This window comes from Herpailurus yagouaroundi, unplaced genomic scaffold, assembly GCF_014898765.1.
Source record: "Herpailurus yagouaroundi ecotype Mexico unplaced genomic scaffold, PumYag 142, whole genome shotgun sequence".
In the NCBI taxonomy this organism is placed as follows: domain Eukaryota; kingdom Metazoa; phylum Chordata; class Mammalia; order Carnivora; family Felidae; genus Herpailurus; species Herpailurus yagouaroundi.
This window is the reverse complement of record NW_024412397.1, coordinates 9056940-9077534: the sequence shown is the minus strand read 5'-3', so window position 1 is coordinate 9077534 and position 20595 is coordinate 9056940. Positions and strand designations below refer to the sequence as shown.

Genomic DNA, 20595 nt, shown 5'->3' with positions numbered 1-20595 from the left:
TGTGTGTGTGTGTGTGTGTGTGTGTGTGTGTGTGTGTGTGTGTGTGTATTTTTGTGTGGACATAAGTTTTCAGCTCCTTTGGCAAAATACCAAGGATCATGATCACTGGATAATATGATAAGAACGTTTAGTTTTGTAAGAAACCTCCAAACTTCCTTTCCAAGTGGCCATATTCTTTTGCTTTCCCACTAGCAAAGTATGAAAAGTTCCTGTGGCTCCACGTTCTTGCCAGCATTTGGTGTTGTCAGTGTTCTGGATTTGCATCATTCTAATAGTTGTGTATTGGTATCCCATTGTTTTAATTTGCATTTTCCTGATGAGGTATGATGTGGAGCATCTTTTCATACGTTTATTTGACATCTGTATATCTTCTTGGTAAGATGTCTATTATTTATACATCATCAGCCTATTTTCGATTGGGTGGTTTGTTTTCTACAGTTGAATTTAAATAATTCTTTGTGCATTTAGGATGACAGTCCTTTATCATATATGCCTTTTGCAAATATTTTCTTTCAGCCTATGGTTTGTCTTCCCCTTCTCTTAACACTGTTTTTCACAGAGCAGACATTTTTAATTTTAATGATCTAGTTTATCAAATTATTTCTTCCATGGATCGTACCTATGGCCGTGTATCTAAAAAGCCATCTCCAAATCCATAGTCATCTAAATATTCTCCTGTGCTACATATCTTCTATGAGTTGTTACAGTTTTGTGTTTTACACTCTCATTACAATACATTTTGAGTTAATTTTTGTTAAGGGTATAGTGTCTGTATCTAGATTAATTCTTTTGCATGAGGATCCCTCTTCTTCTATGTAACTTTGGCACACATTTTATTTCAAATTACTTCTGGGGCTCCTTACTTTTAGAAATTTTCCTAAGATTTACAATGAAATTAAAGTAAGTAAAATACATGTGACATTACCCGTTACTAAAATCATTTATTATTCTCTTGACTTTTGGTAGAAGAGGGTGTGAGCTGTCAACTGAGCTGTACTTAACTGTGGATAAGTGGGAAGTAGATTTTTATTTAGCAGAGAGTTTACGCAATTCTTTTCTTTTCTTTTCTTTTCTTTTCTTTTCTTTTCTTTTCTTTTCTTTTTTTTGATTCTAAGTCTTGGTTAGAGAAAGAATGTTAAAAGACTCAGGGCAGGCTGACATCAGTAATATGCACAGTGCATTAGCTTTGAGTTGCCAGACTTTTTCATGTGAGTCCACAGAATTGCTTTCCCTCTGAATTAATTTGCTGATAGAGAAAGACAAAGCAAGGATCAAAATCCCAAAATATATCAAAAGAAAACATACGTTTGCTGTAACGTAGTACAATGGATTCAAAACGTGTTGGTTGTTACTGCTTGCAGATATATACATACATTAACAGCTGTTAGCGTGGTATGGGTAGAATGAGCTCAGGACTGGAATCAGAGAGGACCTCTAGGTGAACCATAGACCTGGCTCTCTGCCTACCCTGAGAATTACTTCTACTCTTAAGGACCCCAGTTTCCTCATGGTAGCAAGTACAAACTTACAGGATTATTGTAAGGATAAGAGCCTATATGGTTCTTTACCAAGAATATATATTACCCTCAGTAAAAGAGTAATCATCTTACTGCTAGGAAATAGCAAGCTTCCTGCCTTTTACCTTTAACTTCCAAAAATCATAGTTTGTAGTCCGATTTTATGGCTGACTTGGCTGAAATGAAAATTCTGGATATCTGCAAATATAGTATTGGCATATCCACAGCGGTTGCAGGTGACTCCTCACTGGCCTACAGAATGTCACACAGTGCTCTCTGTTGGGGCTTTCCTCAGTTGACAAGGTCCATTTACAAAATGACCATCATCTTGATAAAATAGGAAAAAGAAATAGACTATTTCCATCCGTCCTTATTTGATTTGGCCATTGCTATGTTTTATTCTTTAGAAAACAAATTTATCACATGAAATATTTGAGTTTGGAATAAATATTTCCCCTAAATAATAGAATTTCTGCCTCATAAGACTAGGCTCTAGGAAGTATTTTCTACATTTTATAAATGAAAAATGGAGGCTTTCAAGATGAAGAGAATTGGGACCCAACTCTAGGTCATTTTGCCGTAAGTCTTGTCTTTATGTCACTGCGTTCACCTGTCACAAAATGCAGTGGAACTCTGCTGAGAAATGACTTAAGAGTAAAGCTGAGAAATCCTCCTGGTGTTACATACTGTAGGCTAAATGACTGGTTCTTCTAGGATGCTTTCTTAATTTTGTTTTGTGTGTAATTGTTGTGATTGAAATATAGGAATGCTGTTTCCTAGAGACTACTATTGTGTACTTTCTCCTCATAGATCACTGACGTAGCTTGTGTCAGGTCCCAGACTCATGAACAAAATGGCACAGCTCTGGTTTCATAAACCTACATTCTAGTTATTGCTTTGATTGGGATCTTTGATGTCTTCTCAAAATTGTCAAGCACTAATAATTGGTGAATATCGAGTGAGTAGCTGTAAATGTTTATAAATGACCCCGTATTCTATCTTTAAGGATAATCACAATATTACATTTTCCACAAGCAACTCAAATGATTGTTGTGTTCACACTTGCTTTCAAGAACCACTGCCTGCTTGTCCAGATTCCTTTTATATCCTACTCTACCCCACACCATGATTGAACACTTGCCTCTTACAATGCTCAAACCTATTTCCTGCTTCCTCTATTGGGACATTCTTGCCTTGATTCTGACTCTATGCTTTCTTAAACTTCAGATTTCAGCTTATATACTATTCATTCAAATAACCTCTGATTGCCTAATTTATCACAGGCCTTTCTCAGAACACAGGTTGTTTCCTCCTCCGTGAATCTCTACCCACTTTATACCCATGTGTTTATTTGTATTTTGGAAATAGAATATTCATTGCCTCTTACATAATAGATACTCAATAATTGTTGAACACCTGAACAGTTGGGTATTTATATATTTTTCTTGGTGCTTAATATGTATATCATTGGAAATCATTAAAGCAACAAATATTGATTACTCTGAAGAGAATATATTTTTACCTTAAAATTTTTAGAAAACATTTTTTCAGTAATTTTTCATATTACCTGAAATTTAACAATAGTACCTATGATTAGTTAAAATTCATAGAATTTTAGAGTTAGAATTAAAATATTTTAAGATGTTCTCTTGATCAGTAGAAGCAAATCCATGGAATTGCATTCAATTTGGTGATTCTTGGAATTGCTTACCATAAATCTGAGGGCTTAAAATAGTACCTGATGTTTATTTTGTCTTTTTAACTTGCATTTAGTTGAATGGCTTTTAATGTGGTTGATTTTCATATGATTCTTGGAAAAGAATAATTTGATAAGAAAAAAATTTGTGAAATGAAAACAGAAATAAAACTGCTTATAATATCAGGCACCTGGGTGGCTCAGTCGCTTAAGCATCCGACTTTGGCTCAGGTCATGATCTTGAAGTCTGCGAGTTTGAGCCCTGCATCGGGCTCTGTGTTGACAGCTCAGAGCCTGGAGCCTACTTCCGATTCTGTGTCTCCCTGTCTCTCTGCCCCTCTCCCGCTCACACTCTGTCTCTCTCAAAAATAAATAAATGTTTAAAACAAATTTTAAACTGCTTATAATATTTGTGATGTTCCAATTTCCACATAACCTTTACTTTTTTGCTGTGTCTTGTATACATAAATTTATCATATAATCACACTGTGTTAATAGGCTGCAAATAACAAATAATCAGACGTGATTATTTAAGATTTGTTGTTATGACTGGTAAAATCATTCCTTTATTTTTTTTAAAGATTTAGAGTTTATTCAATCAAACAATCTATTACTTTTTTAAAACCTTAGTTCTATCTGTTACCTGTTATTAGTAATAAAATGGACTTCATCTATTTCTTTTAAATGCCTACAGTTTCATAATACCCTGACATACCATCATATTATATATCCCCTTGGCCAAAATATATATTTTTTTCCCCAAATTAATTTTTCTTTTTAAAAAGTTTTTTTAAAAATTTTATTTATTTACTTTGAGAGAGAGAGAAAGCATGAGTCAGGGAGGGGCGGAGAGAGAGGGAGAGAGAGAATCTTAGGTATGGATCCCAAGCTCTACACTGTAAGCATGGAGGCTTGAACCCACAAACCGTGAGATCATGACCTGAGCTGAAGTTGGATGCTTAACCAACTGAGCCATTCAGGCGCCCCTAAAATTAATTTTCATCACTAAGTTAATGATTTTTTCTTACAGCTTTATTATTTTAATTCTCATAAGTGACATGATGATAGTCAAAATGTTTAAGCATGAACCTTAATAATTAAAGAAATGTCATGTTGGTAATTGGATTTTGAAATACTGTTTTCACCTTAAATCCCCCAATAGATACTCCACATGTTTAACCACATCGTCTAAAATTTGGTCCTTTAGTTTATGATATTTAGTTGATACACAAGGTCCAGTCTCAAGCATGTAATTTTTGTTTCCTGTTTTTTAGAAGCCGGAACATCTCTTTGATTTGGGAACAGACTATTTTCTATAATAATGGTATAATTATGTGTATATGAAAAAGGGTGTTTTAGAAATTTTTTAATGCAAATTCATTTCCAAAGATATTTTTGAAGTCTAACATTTTCCTTAAGTTGATCTCTCTTTTAGAATTTAAAATGTCATGAAAAATACTTTATAATATTATAATACTAATCAGTACTTTGCAATCAAGCCGTTTTAAACTATGTAAAAATGAATAATTTCCAATTTCTATCCTTAACAGTTTAAAAATGTCTCACATTTTAATCATGTTACATAGTTTACAAGGCATTTCAAATAACTTTTTATTCAGCCCTTATAATTCCACGGATTTGGTGGGTCTGGTGTTCTCATCCGAATTTTATTTTTAAAAAAGGAACAAAAAGAGGAAACGCTGTATTCAGAATCAGCCAAAAAATGATAAGTGACGGAATCAGGACTAGGTTCTACTTGTTTTTCTACTGTGAAGTGTGGCTTCACCGTACAGATGTATGCCATAAAATTACTTTGACGTTTGGATATACATATGCTCAAATTATGAGAGAAATACGTATATAATTATTTCCCCAAAATTATATGACCACAGTGTTTTTTCTCTAAGTAGAACATTGCTATGCAAAGTGTTTTCCTGTCAATTTAATTAATTTTACTTCTCACAGACCCTGTTACATTAGAGAATAAATTGTCCACATGGGGAGATTAAGTTGCCTGACCGAATTTACCCACAGAATTAATGGTGAAGTCAAGATTAGAATTCAGAGCTCAGGATTAGAATTTAGAGCTAAAAAAGCTACTAATCATTTCTACTTACAACATCCAGAACAAGAAAAAAAAATAATCATAGCAGGCAATTATAATTTATTGTCATTATAATAACGAGCAAATATTTAAACATAATGAAACTGAATAAAATAAGCACGTTTGATATTGCCTCTTTAAAATCTAAATAGAAAAATATTAAAACAACAAAACTGACCAAGGGAGAGAGACATTAAAATTACCCTAAGTTCAGTAAATCAAAGCTCCTAGAGGTGGGTTCTTGTTCACCAGTAATTACCAACATCTCCCTAAGGCAATCTCATGTGCAGCCGTGGTTGAGAATCATGGGACAGAATTGGAAGTGAGCAGACTTTGTTCCTAAGGGGCCAGATAGTAAATAATCTAGGCTTTGCTGGTCATACAGCCTCTGTCTCAACAGTTCAACTCTGCCATTGTTAGTGCGACAATAATCATAAGCAATGTGTCAATGAATGAACATGACTGCATTCCAATACAACTTTATTTTTTTGACACTGAAATTTGAATTTTGTATAATGTCAGTGTGCCTGAAGTAGTATTCTTTTTTAATTGTTTTCAACTATAAAAAAATGAAAAACTACTATTATCATGGGGTATACTAAAAGAGATGGGTCAGATGTGGCCCCCTGGCCATGGTTGTCAACCTCGAATTCTCTGGAAATCCAATTAGCCACTCACTCATGTGTGCTTGACTATATTTTATAGTACTTTAATTATGGATTATACTATTTTGTTTCACTCGCTTGTCTTTGTCCTCAGTGATTAGTATAATATGTGGAACTTGAAAGGTATGGTAAATAAATAAATAAAGGTAGAGTAAATAAATAATAAGTGAATGAATACATGAACTATACCCATCCAACCAAAATTACCCAAGAAATTATTTCGTGCCTTCCCAATGGATAATGTTCATCATTTAAGTGGAGATGATTGCCAGAATATTATCATTTTTCATTTGACATATTTATTTGACAAATACGGTCTGTACGATTATAGAAATAGTCTCATGAACCAAGAGGAAGACTGCATTTATTTAGGGCATGGCCTGGTCTTAGGATCTTCGTGTTGTTCACAACTTTTCAGACAAATACAGTGTTCTTTTTTGGGGCGCCTGGGTGGCGCAGTCGGTTGAGCGTCCGACTTCAGCCAGGTCACGATCTCCTGGTCCGTGAGTTCCAGCCCCGCGTCAGGCTCTGGGCTGATTGCTCAGAGCCTGGAGCCTGTTTCCGATTCTGTGTCTCCCTCTCTCTCTCTGCCCCTCCCCCGTTCATGCTCTGTCTCTCTCTGTCCCAAAAATAAATAAAACGTTGGAAAAAAAATTATATAAATCTATGTGTCTGTGAACCTTTCTTAGTGGGAGCTTGTTTGCTGGGTGCCTTGCCTTTTGATAATTACAAATGCTACATGTTGCTTCTTTGTGTTCTCTGTATTTAGCTAGAGAGATTGCAAGCTGAAAATATCTTGGAGCGAGACAAGAGGGAAATACTTGAAACAGAAAAACAAGGACTGGAAAGGGAAAATAGAAGGCTAAAGGCCCAAGTGGAAGAAATGGAAGAGCTTCTGGAGAGGAGAAATGTATTAAGTGCAAACTCTCCAGGTCCTGACTTCAAGACCTCACAAATTGAACTGCAGGAAAAAATCAAGGTATCGGGGTTTCTTGGAAGCAAATGTTCTCACTCACTGTAAGTTGCCTCCCTCACGCTGCCTTAACTTTTGCCCACCTCCAAGTCTGAATATTTCCTTTGTACTATTTAACATTTAATGCTTGCTCTTTTTCTCATTTGCAAGTAGAATAATGTTGTTCATGCATATGGAAACAGTGTAACAGATTTTGTATGAAAATGTTACACAATTAGGGTGCCTGGGTGGCTCAGTCTAGTTAAGCGTCTGACTTCGGCTCAGGTCATGATCTCACAGTTTGTGAGTTCGAGCCCCGCATCAGGCTCTGTGCTGTCAGTTCAGAGCCTGCAGCTTGCTCTGGATTCTGTGTCTCCCTCTCTCTCTGCCCCTTCTCCACTCTTGCTCTCTCTCTCTGTCTCTCAAGAAAATGAATAAACATTAAAAAAATAAAAAATAAATGAAATATTTAAAAAAAGAAAATGTTACACTATGACAAATCCAACACTTTCAAGCTTTTCCAAAAGGAAGAGAAAATGAAAGGATGAACCTTTGTATTTTTCATTTCCTTTTACAGTTTTGCCCCAGTGTTTTTCAAGCAATTGATCTTATTTTTAAGTAAGTCTATTTCTCAGTTAGTTTGAACAACTGTGTAATAGGCATTTGTCAGTAACTTTAGTAAGGATCTGCATAAACATTTCAATTTAGTTTCAATTCCGTTTACTCTTCTCTGGTTCTTTTTTAGTCTCAGAAAAATTGTTTTTGAGTCAATACAGTGCATCATGTTTCAAATAGCTTTTGTAGCCTATAACATAAATGTTAAAACTAGATTTAAATTCAAAATCTGGCTTTGAGAAATTTAGGTTGTCTTGGAATTATTTTATCCTCAAGTCAGTAGACATAATTACTGCTATAGATGGGATTGCTTTAAAATAAATTGTTTTTAGGGGCGCCTGGGTGGCACAGTCGGTTAAGCGTCCGTCTTCAGCCAGGTCACGATCTCGCGGTCCGGGAGTTCGAGCCCCGCGTCAGGCTCTGGGCTGATGGCTCGGAGCCTGCAGCCTGTTTCCGATTCTGTGTCTCCCTCCCTCTCTGCCCCTCCCCCGTTCATGCTCTGTCTCTCTCTGTCGCAAAAATAAATAAATGTTGAAAAAACAATTAAAAAAAATAAATAAAATAAAATAAATTGTTTTTAGATTTTAAAAATAATCTCTTAATGGCAGTTGCAATTTGTGTGTTTTAGTGTCAACATGCTGCAAAACATTTACATCTTGTTTCTATTTCTTCCATTAAAGTACATATAGTATCTTTTTTTATTTAAAAAAAATTGTTAATGTTTTATTTATTTTTGAGACAGAGAGAGACAGAGCATGAGCAGGGGAGGGGCAGAGAGAGAGGGAGACACAGAATCCGAAGCAGGCTCCGGGCTCTGAGCTGTTAGCACACAGCCCAACCCAGGGCTCGAACTCACAAACCTCAAGATCATGACCTGGGCCGAAGTCTGACGCTTAATGGACTGAGCCACCCAGGTGCCCCTAGTACATATAGTATCTTAATGCACTCTTCTGTCTTTTCATTCTGTTTCTTTACCAGTGAGTTAAAAGTGAGTTTGATAAGCTCATATCTTTTAGTTATATAAGTAGTTCATACTCATATGAGCTCTAAAAGCTAAAGATGGCCAGAAAAGTTGAATTCCATTTCACCTTTCCTTATTTCTTATGATCCTAGAGATTAATTGCAAATACAAGATTAAATTGCATTAGTGTTTTGTGACTTGCAAGTGCAAATATCCATTTTGTTACAGCAAAATGTTGTATGAAACCAGCCTTAATAGTGGTTCCGATATACATAACATCTGTAGAGATGTTTTTATGTGTTTCTACTTGTGGAAACACAGAATTATTTCAATTATGAAACAAGTTTGATCATCAAAATACCTGGGTGTGTTTGACTCACCTGAACTAACAAGCGTTTATATTATACTCTGTGGGTGATGTGAAGATGAACGAATCATTATCCCTGCCCAGAATGGGCTTAAAGTCTATATAAATACATAAATCATTATCAATAGGACATCGTGTTGATTGCTAAGAATAAAGTAGAATGGGAATACAGGCGAAGTAATTAATCCTATTTCATTTTGATTCCTATGTGGTTACCTCAAAATGTTATAACATAAAGTATGTCAGGAAATACGAGCGTTGATTGGGGGCTGTTTGGAACTGGCATTGGTATATACCATTGTATATATATATATTGGTATATACGATTGGTATATACCAATCAGCATGTCCTGTCAACAGGGCACAGAGTCCGTCCCTGGGGTCTTTGAGACAAGTGCAGTTCTTCACTTAGAACTAAACACAACTTGGAAACTGAGAAGAGTCTGGAAGGCCTAACCAACCCAGTGGGTGTGTTCATCCATCAGAAAACTATTCCTCAAGTATATATTATCTTGACGATCAGGAAGAGGTGCTGGTGATTCTTACTCTTCATTAAGAATTCAGACTTCCTGCTTCAGATTCTGTGTCTCCCTCTCTCTCTGCCCCTCCCCCATTCATGCTCTGTCTCTCTCTGTCTCAAAAATAAATAAACATTAAAAAAAAATTTTTTTTTTAAAAAGAATTCAGACTCCCTACATGAACCAAAATAATTATCATAGAACAGCTGCAGGTCAAAATCCTTGGTGCCACAGAGATCCCCACTGGGATCAAGATTGTGTCCCCAAATGCCAAACGGATCAAAGCTGCATATAGAACATGCCTAAGTCCTGGGGCGCCTGGGTGGCGCAATCGGTTAAGCGTCCGACTTCAGCCAGGTCACGATCTCGCGCTCCGTGAGTTCGAGCCCCGCGTCAGGCTCTGGGCTGATGGCTCAGAGCCTGGAGCCTGTTTCCGATTCTGCGTCTCCCTCTCTCTCTGCCCCTCCCCCGTTCATGCTCTGTCTCTCTCTGTCCCAAAAATAAATAAACGTGGAAAAAAAAATTAAAAAAAAAAAAAGAACATGCCTAAGTCCAGAGAATAGTGCAGATTTTATTATAACATGAAACTAAATTGTAATTTTAATATTATTTTAATAAAATGTAATTTATATGTATATAAACTATGCATGTAAGTTCCATATAGGAGTATCATGTGTATATAGGTATATAATTATCGTATAGAAGTAACATATATCTATATGGATATAAATACTGTATATGAGGGAGATAGTGGAAATAAGTGTTGGCATGTAAGTGATAAAACAGTAACCACTCAGTTATCAGTCTCTAAAAGAGGTGTAAGTTCTCTTACTACATTATATTTATATCTATTGCATTTAACAAATGTCTGTGACAGACACAAAACTACCGGGTATTCATAGAAATCTCCATATCGATAAATTGTGTTAATTTCTTGAACTGTAACATTCTCATTGTTTGATGATTTTTTTGTATAAATCCTTATTATACAAGAGGGGAAGAATTTTGCATATATATTTGAAATATATAGAGTGCTATATTTTGCCTACATTTTTGCATATTTTGGCTTCAGTATTACAGGGAATAGATTTTTAAAGAAAACAGCTTTTAATTTTAAATTGCACTGCTAATTTAAAGACAAAGATTCTCGTCAACACAGATGATCTCATCACATGAATGTCCATATGGTGGTTGTTTTCCTGTCCTATGTTAAGGCTATGTGTGCATCAATTTTTTACAATTAAAAAACAAAAACAGCAGCACACCTGAACTTTTAATGAATACATTGCAAAATTACTAATCAATATGATATATGAGAGATGGGACCATGCCTACGAGAGACACAGAGAGAAGTAAGTTTCAAGACAACCCATAAATCATGAGGTTAAGAAAATAACATCTTCAGGGCTTGGGGAAAAGAAAAAGAAAACACTTGAAGGACTTCACCAAATCTAATCTCTTTTTGAGCTTTTACTTCCACCTCTCTTCCTCCCTTTGTTCGTTTCCAGGAACTTTTAGGAGGACAGAGAGGAGAGGACAAGAGAAGACAAATGAGGCAAGAAGAAGAAGGGAAAAGTGGAATTTGTGCTGACTATAAAGCGAGAGGACATAACAGAATAACCAAAATGGGAGCAAACACATATAGGCTAATATTTATCAAAATATGTCCTGATTTTGCTGTAATGGAGAAAAGTAGAGTTATAATTCCCAACCATTTTTCTAAAAATGATACCTTTCAATGCTCATTTGCTTTACCTACTTTATTCAGTGACAGGGAGGTTTGTACTTGGATAGCCTTGATTCTGTAGATATGCAGTGTTTGCATTCTCCATTCCAAATAACACGTTTTGAAGTGAAAAGTTATTGGAAAAAGGGGTCAGTATTCTATGGGGTAAAGCCCCGTGAACTAGTCAACATGCCTTTTGTGGAGCTCCTTGGAGGCTCGTTTTCTTAAATCATTCTGGCAACTGACTCTCTTCCTTCAGGTCACACAGTGGGTCATTTTCAGAAAACTAATGTGACAGAGTGGTAATTGATGTGTCTCGGGAAAATGATGAATTAATCTAAGAGTAGAAAGGCCATCAAAGTCAATTCCTAATGAATTTACATTACTGACAGTGTCCATTTCTTGAATAGGAATGACATTATATTTATTTTGCTTAGTAACTTTATCCTCAGAAATGTTTTATTTTCACTCAGAGGTTTATCAGGCAAACCTATGGCTTTGTTAACTTCTTCACTCATTATTTTTCTTTTAAAACCTTCATTACTCATACAATTATTGAGTAATTTAAGAATAATTATATCTATTCTTATGCTGTTGTAAAATAATAATTTTAAATATAAAATAACATAATTTGATGTTATTAGACAGGGTTATTTCACGTTTTTCTTTAACCATTCTTACATAGCTTTGCTTTCTGTGGTACACTAGAAATTTTAATTTTTAATACAGTGATTAGTAAAAATTTATATTACTGTAGAGACTTTAGAGATATGGAAATTTTTAACCCTTTGGTGTATGAAATATATTTTGGTATATAAAAATGAAAATAATTCATTTTGAAGAATGTCTTAGTTGTAGCAAAACACTGAGCTACACATGAGTGTCTTTCATGAATTGATAATTCAGTGATTTCATAAAACTTAGAAACACATCCGTGATTTTGTATACATTTTAGCAAAAGTGAATTAGGTTGTGTGGGTTGACCAGAACAATGTTCTTTTCTCCAAGAATTTCTGAAGTTAGCAGAGACAGACGCTTAAGTACCATTTGTTAATGTCATAAAGAGGTATCTAGTGAAAGTTCACACTGAATTAAAATAAATCAATATACTACAAAAGAGGGTGGCATTTTCTCTAATATAATGACTGCCCTCACTCACCCTGAAATACTCACATGCGTTCATGCATTCAAACGCACATGTAAATGCAGACAATGAATTGATTTTTATAAATAAACTCAAAAGTGAAAGTTTTATTTTTTGTTGTTTTGTGACTATTCACTGGAGAAAAGATACACAAATAAGATTTTGCACATGTGAAGCATTATTTCTAGGACTATATTATCACTGGGTGGAGTTTCACTTTTTCTTATAAAAAAACAAATGCTGTCATAGATTATTAAATTAAAATTATGAATAGTAAATCCCAACCCATCCCAACCCAATCCAAATAAGTAAACATATGTTCCATTTCCATTAAATTTCATTGTATATTTTGATTTATCTTTAATTCTTATACTCTGTTTTTATTCTATGTTAGAGGGCAATGAGGTCTATAAGATTGTTGCAGGCTTATAATATCCGTTAAAATTTGCTTCATGTATACCAGATCAATGATATTTTACCCCATAGCCAATTAAAACCAAGATGTAAATTTTGACACTTTGGGTCACTTATATTTTCTACATTTAGAACTTCATGAAATTTTATAATATAAATTGTGACATTCAGATATGAAATTATATCATTTTCTGTTGATATGCCTAGCATACTACTAATAATCCACTATATTATTACAAAATGATTGGCATTTCACATAGCTGTTATCAGTTGATTTATATTAGCTTGATTTAAAGCAGTGATAGGAAATAATATTTAGCTTCTTATTTAAAATGAAAAAAAACACTATGGTTATAATATTTCCTTAAAACTAAAGCTAAAATTCAAATAAAAAAATAAAACTACAAGTTGAGGGGAAAAACCTGTAGGCCTGAGACACTCACTATTTTGTTCTTTTTTCTTTTCCTTTTTCTCAAAGTCAAGTTGTATTACATAATATTCTCCTTTTTTTTTTTTTTTTTTTTTTTTGTTTTTGAACTCATGACCCTGGGATCAAGAACTGAGCTGAGATCAAGGGTCAGACGCTTAACTGAGTCACCCAGGCACCTCCATAAAATTAGCCATTTTGAAGTGAATAACTTAGTGGCATTTAATGCATTCACAATATTGTACACCTACCACCTGTAACTGATTCCAAAACGTTTTCACCATCCTCAGGGGAACCCAGTAAGCATTAGTAACTCCTATTCCCCGCTCCCCAAATCTTCTGACAACAGCAAGTCTGCGTTCTGTTTCTATGGATTTACCCATCGAGATATTTCATGGGATCATACAACATGTAACATTTTGTGTCTGGCTTCTTTAACATACATAAGACTTCAAGGTTCGTGTGTACATCAGTTCTTCATTCTCCTTTTTGGTCGCATGGTATTTGACAACAATTTGTTCATCCGTTTATGTGCTGATGGACACCTGGGTTGTTTTCATCATTTGGCTCTTTTGAACAATGTTATTATAAACATGTATGTACATCCGTTTATTTGAGTACCTGTTTTCAATTATTTTAGGCATGTATCTACGAGTAGAATTTCAGGGTCCTATGGTAGTTCCATATTTAATGCTTGGAGGAATCAGCTCCCCACAGTGGCTTAGCCATGACATTCCTGTCACAGTGTATGAGAGTTCCAAGCTCTCCATAACCTCAGAAACATTGGTTTTGGTTTTGTCTTTTTAAAATTAATACTCATGCAATGGCTGTGTAGTGTGGTATCTTATGGTGGTTTTGCTTTGCATTTCCCTCATGATTAATGATGTTAAAAATCTTTCTATGTGCTTCTATATCCTTTTTGGAGAAATGTCTGTTCAAATTCTTTGCCTCTCCCCCCCACCGTCCCCTTTTTTAAACATAAGGTTGTTTCCCTTTCTGTTGCTGAGTTGTAAGAGTTCTCTATGTATTCTGGATATTAAACCCTTATCAGATATATGATTTCCCAACACTTTGTACCATTTAGGTTGTCTTTTCACTTTCTTGGGAATGTCTTCTGATGTACAAAGTTTTTAATTTTGACAAAATCCAATGCATCTAGTTTTCTCTTGCTGTTTGTGCTTTTAAAGTTTCATTTCTAAGAATCCATTGCTAAATCCAAGGCATGAAGATTTAGCCCCTATGTTTTCTTCTAAGACTTTTATTTTTGTGTATGGTGTAAGAAAGTGACAGTAAATTATATTTATAAATTTTTAAGACAGTTAAAAGTAAAAAACAATAAAATAAAAAATTGAAGAATAAAAAAAGACTTTCATAGTTTTACGTGTTTTCAGTTAATTTATGTATATAGTATAAGATAGGAATCCAACTGCATAATTTGACACGTGAATCAGTTTCTCCCACACTATTTATTGAAGAGACTTTTTGTCTCCTAGTGAATGGTGCTCGCACCTTTGTTGCAAATCAGTAGTGTATAGAGCTATGGACTTATTTCTGGAGGCTCGATTTCATTCCGTTAGTTTACGTAGTTACCATTATGCCAGTACCACATTCTTTTGATTGCTGTATCTTTGTAGTAAATTTTGAAATCGAGACATATGGCTCCCCCAGCTTTGTTCTTCTTTTTCAATATAATTTTGTTTATTTTGAGCCAATTAAAATTCCGTATGAATTTGAAGATCAGCTTTCCATTTCTGCAAAAAATGCAATTGGGTTTTTGGTAGGGACTCCACTGAATCTGTAGCTGACTTTTGGGAATATTGAGATCTACTAAATGTCTGTGTCCCTCCAAAGTTCCTATGCTGAAACTTTATTGCAAATGTGATAATATTTGGGGGTGTTGCTTTGGCAAGGTGAGTAGGTCTGAGAGCAGAGTCCTCATGAATGAATTAATGCCTTTAAAACAAAGACTCCAAAGATCATCCACTTTATTATCCAATGAAAGTGGTAACTGCTAAATGTGTGATTCAGTACGTCCGTAACAGGAAACTAGGACCAGTGTTTAGAAAGAATAAAATTCTTATCCTGGTTCATACTCAATATTTTGACCAGATAATCCTCCTTGTGCTTTAGTTTCCTCATTTTTAAGAAAAGAATCTGGAGATTCTAGCTGAGATTCTTCCAGCACCAAAATCCCATTATCTTATGTTTTCCAAAACTTAGCTACTGGGTTTAAATAAAGCACTAGTTTGGGTTCATGAGGATAATGTAATATTTCTTTAGAATTTCAGTTTATTTCCACAAAAATAGCTGTTGGCTCCTGATCCCGCTTAGTGTACTCTTTCCACTTGCTGGATTTATTTCTTTTTAATTCACACAGTTAAATTTAATATGTTTGTTGACATAATTGAGAGCATTTTCATTTCTTATTTCTCTTCCACTGCCCATCACTTTGTGTTTCCCTATCATTTTATTGTGCTTAATTTAATGGTATTTAAATTCCCACAGCATTTGGCAGCCTTTCTAATTCTCTTTAAATTCTAGGAAAACAGAAGACAGGAAGCATCAATATATCAGTAACTAACAAAAATCATCTCTTTGCTTTTTTACCAACTTTAATTCTCCATTACATACTTCCTTGTACGTGTGTGTGTGTGTGTGTGTGTGTAAATGTGGTTCTATTTTAGTGTAAAGTGAATAGAAAGTCAATCAAGAAAGAATAATTGCAAGTTACATTCATATTTCACATTCAGCTCCTTTTCTAGCATTCTGAAATCATGTTATGCCATGTATGTTCAGTTAAATTCACACGGTGGAGAGAAGGAATTTAAAAGTAAACTAGATGTTCTTGTCTCCTAATTCAATGTTTCTTGAACAATTGAATCATGGTCCTACTGTACCAGATAGGGTGCTTTCTGAAAATAAAAATTCTGAATTAATAGGCATGCGACTTGACAAGTGGGAATGTATGTATTTTTTAAAGAGTAATTAGGTGTCCACTGATGAATGGATAAGGAAGATGTGCTGTACACACACATACACACACACACACACACACACACACACACACAATGGGATATTACTCAGCCACCAAGAAGAATGAAATTTTGGGGCGCTTGGGTGGCTCGGTTGGTTAAGTATCCAACTCTGGATTTCAACTCAGATCATGATCTCATTGTTTGTGGAATCGAGTCCCACATGGGGTTCTGCGGTGACAACATGGAGCTTGCTTGGGATTCTCCCCCCCCCCCCCACTCTCTCTCTCTGCCCCTTCCCTGCTCTCATGCATGTGCTCACTCTCTCTCAAAATAAATAAATAAATAAACATTTAAAAAAGAATAAAATCTTGCCATTTGCAGTGACATGGATGGAGGTAGAGAGCATTATGCTAAATGCAATAAATCCGTCAGAGAAGGACAAATACCATATGATTTCACTCATATGTGTAATTTAAGAAACAAAACAAATGAGCAAATGGGAAAAAAGAGAGGAAAACCAAGAAACAGACTGTTAAATACAGAGAACAAACTGATGGTTAACAGAAGGGAGGTGGGTGGGAGGACCAGTTAAGTTGATGATGGGGATTAAGGAGTGCAATTGTGATGAGCACTGGATGCTGGACGGAAATGTTGAATCACTATATTATACATCTGCAACTAATTACATTGTAGGTTATCTAGGTGGAATTTTAATAAAAACTTTAAAAAATTGTTTTAACAGAGAAACAATAAATAAAAATAAAATGTTGATAGATTCAGCCAAAATCTCTTAAAAAAAGAAAAAAGAAAGAAAGGAAGGAAGGAAGGAAGGAAGGAAGGAAGGAAGGAAGGAAATAGCTAGGTGATTTTTATTTTCACTAAACTTGGAAATCTTCGAGTCAACAAAGAATGTTCCAAAAATATATTATACCTTTTGTAATAACTATAAGTGACTTTAGGTTATTTCTGATTTGAAGTGTGTGTGTGTGTGTGTGTGTGTGTGTGTGTGTGTGTATAACTTTAGGGATTAAGGTAAATATCTTTTGTTAATGGTAATTTCAAATTACTTTCAAGGATGTTTTGTATGCCTCATAGTTAATTTAAATAAATATTACAAATGAAATTTATTTTCTAATCTGCTCTAATGCTTGAAAACGTGGTTATCTGCCCTGGAGGCAAGTGGGTGCCTGTTTTGGTGGCATGTCCTTGACAACATAGAGAAGGGCAGGGAAATGTGAGAGGTCTTCTGTGCCAAGGTGAGGCAGGTGTGGGGAGAACGGTAGCATATGGAGAAATAATTAGCCGGCTGAGTCTGTATTACAAGAATAATTTTACCTTAAGCCAGTTAAAATTAATTATCCTACCTTAAGCCGGATAGAATTCATTCAATTTCTCCCAAAGAAACTGTTTATTTGGCATGATTTGGGCAGACGTAGCTGGAATGTTTTTTTACCCATATTAATGAGCATTTCATAATTAGAACTATGTCCTTTGGCTCAGTATACAAATAGGAAAAAAAGAGAAAATTGGGATTTACAAAATTTAAAAGCCCAAATGTGTCCTTTTCTCCAGATAATTATCTGAGTTTTAATGTTTTCTAGTCTTTATATTTGAATGAGTCACTGCTTATTAGCTTAGCTTGTACCATAGGAGGAATGCCTTTTTTATTCTTTTTATTAGATTTGTCTTATCTGCTTTTTGCTTATTAGCATGTAATGCACTTGAAGAAAAAAATCCATTTTAGTTTTTATTTTTAATGGTTGTAGAGGAAGTATCAGTGTATTTTTTTCAAAACTAGATTAAAAAGTATTCAGTTTTTTCTGTGATTGGGCAATATGAATTTTTGGAAGGAGCAAACTATCCCATTACTTATTTTGCATATGTTCATAACTTATCATTTACTGAGAACAGAAGAATATTAAGACATAATTTTATAAAGGGCGAAAGGTAGTCTCATCTATCATAGACAAAAAAAATCATTTAAGGTCACATAATATCTACTCTTTCATTTGTTTATGGATTGGTTCAACAAACATTTACTGAATACTCACAGTTGGGTTGTAGATATCAAAAAATAGACAAATAACAGAAAGGTATATAATATAAGGAATCGGATGACTTAGAAGGACTCGGGGGGCAAATTCCATGTTGGATGTATAGGAATGACCTCTGGTGGATTACCACAGAACAGGCCTGACTAAGGAATGAGTTCTCCACAGAAGGTGTCAGGAAGAGACAGAGTTCAATGACACGGTTTCATCGCTGCCTCCAAGATCACCCACCTTAGCTGTAAGCTGGGGATACAAGTCACCCTATGACTGCCAGCTCTATAATGTGTTGTTGGCATTCTTCCTCCTCGGAAATCAGCTCCAAATTTAGGTCTTACTTAAGCACATTTATTTTCCAGCATCTAAAGATTATCTGGAGCTCTAGCTACAAGAGATTCAGGAAAATGTAGATGTTTAGCAATACAAGAGGGAAAACTGGAAGCAATCTGGAATAAATGTCGAGATAGCCAATCTATCTTTCAGACACAGTGTAGATGGGGTTTATAAAGGTGGCAAGACACACAGTGTAACAGCTGTCCTCATGAAGCCTACGGTCAAATCAAATGATCAACAAAGAAGTCTATAGTGGCGACTCTCTTAAACGCTGAAAGTTAGTAGATTCATGTCATCGCTCCTTCCTGGAAAATGATGATTCAGACTGAGTTCAGAAAAAAGAAATCATTACCTGGAGAGCAATGGTATTCCATATGAAGTAAACAAGTGCATGGGCTCATTTGCTTCTGGTGAAGTTTGGGGAAAAACAAGTGAAATCTACTTGAAATCTACTAATTTTCTGAGATGAATCTAAGTGTGTGCAGTAGAAGAGACAAGTGGCTGTTGGGCAGAGATACTTGGAAGAAAGCTGAGGTTCTGAGATTCTAAAATCTGTTTCCACTCCCTCACAGGTCCCTGGCGTGATGATGGAGCTCCAAGGCCCATTCTGAAGACTGCTGGTGGGCCTCTGGAGGAGATGTGCTCAGCAAAAGTCCATGTGCTGTGGAAATAGCGGGGAAGGCACAGAAAAAGAAGTCATGGGATCTCCTAAATTAACTTTGTAGGTACTCCCCTCCAAGGATCTGGTGGTTATACTTAGTTTGTGTAGCTAACAGAATTGTCATGGCCTTTCCTAGTTGCTTTATCCTTAGATCCTGTTGTTCCTTTCTGTCCAAATTTATTTGCACTGAGATTAAAGTACCTTTCTATGTTGTTTTAAGGACTTTATCCATCAATTCAGATATTCCTGGAGTATGTTAATGATATAGCTTAGTTTCTTTAATTAAGGAGCCTGTTCTGAATTGTTATTTTGGAAGTTTTCTGTTAGCATCTGCAGCAAAATACTTGTTGATTACTTCTTTACCTAAGAATGGCTACAGTTTGCTCTGTATCTTTATCTCTTTGTGTTGCAAACATTGCACAATGTAATCAATGTTCACCTCACCACAGAAATAGAATTACTTTTATTGGTATACAACCTGAAAATGAATCTCCTCTTCAAGTCCAAAATGGACAGAATGATCCTTATATGTAAGAATATGTCCCGCCATTTTATTTGCCTTATGCACACTATAGAAATGCATATATATTCGATATATATTACATATGCCTATTTTATATATATTTATATACATATATATATATACACACACACACATACACAGTACGTAAAACATTCCTCCACCCCCATTACACAGACATGCAGAGCTACATATACATGAGAAAAGTTTAACAGTGTAGTAGGCCAATATTGACAAATCCAAGATGATAGAGACAATTAGGAAGTCCCTAAGTCATCTAAGATCGGCAGATATAAAATCTACACAAAAATCTTCATGTTGTCAAGGCAAAACATAAAATTAAATGTGTGTGGAGACTCAACATCCATTTTGTGTGATAAAGATTAATGGATGGTGGTTGTTTTGGGAACCATAACATCTATTCACCTGGCTTCTACTTAATATGCACTGATTTTCCTCTAGGATCAACTCCACCCTCAAATTTCAGGCCACATCCTGTGGTTAAGGTTGATACCTGCCTCTGCCTCCAGGTTGGGTAGGAGATTTGTGTGTATACAATCAACACGTTTAAGTTTTCTGGGCACACTTGCTATTTATGTACAAGTAACCACATCAGAAAAAATGAAATATAATGATGCTTAGACTTTTTGAAGAGATGCATTTTCTTGCTGTTAAAGTTAAACCTGAGAAAATATAGACTCAGAACTGTAAAAAGTATCATCCTTTCACTTGTTGCTACGTGAGAAAGAGAGTTGAGGTGTGGAGAGGGGCCTGACCTGGAGACATAATGAGCCTCTGGCTTAAGCAATAATAGCCTGGATCGAGATACCCCTGGGAATTGTAAATAACGCTGCTATAAACATAGGGATGCATGTATCCCTTGAGTTAGTGTTTTTATATTCTTTGGGTAGAAACCCAGTGGTGCGATTACTGTATCATAGGGTAGTTCTAT

At 35.2% G+C, this 20595-nt stretch overlaps 1 protein-coding gene across 1 annotated transcript in view; it reads left to right on the top strand.

Moving 5' to 3' along the window:
• The window catches only part of CCDC102B (coiled-coil domain containing 102B), a 195062-nt gene extending 182687 nt beyond the window's left edge, over nucleotides 1-12375 (top strand). The window contains 3 exon segments of the mRNA XM_040478595.1: nucleotides 6752-6961; nucleotides 10904-11151; nucleotides 11153-12375. Coding sequence (XP_040334529.1) covers nucleotides 6752-6961; nucleotides 10904-11151; nucleotides 11153-11189 — 495 coding nt within the window. The 3' untranslated portion in view covers nucleotides 11190-12375.
• Nucleotides 12376-20595: the final 8220 nt, after the last annotated feature.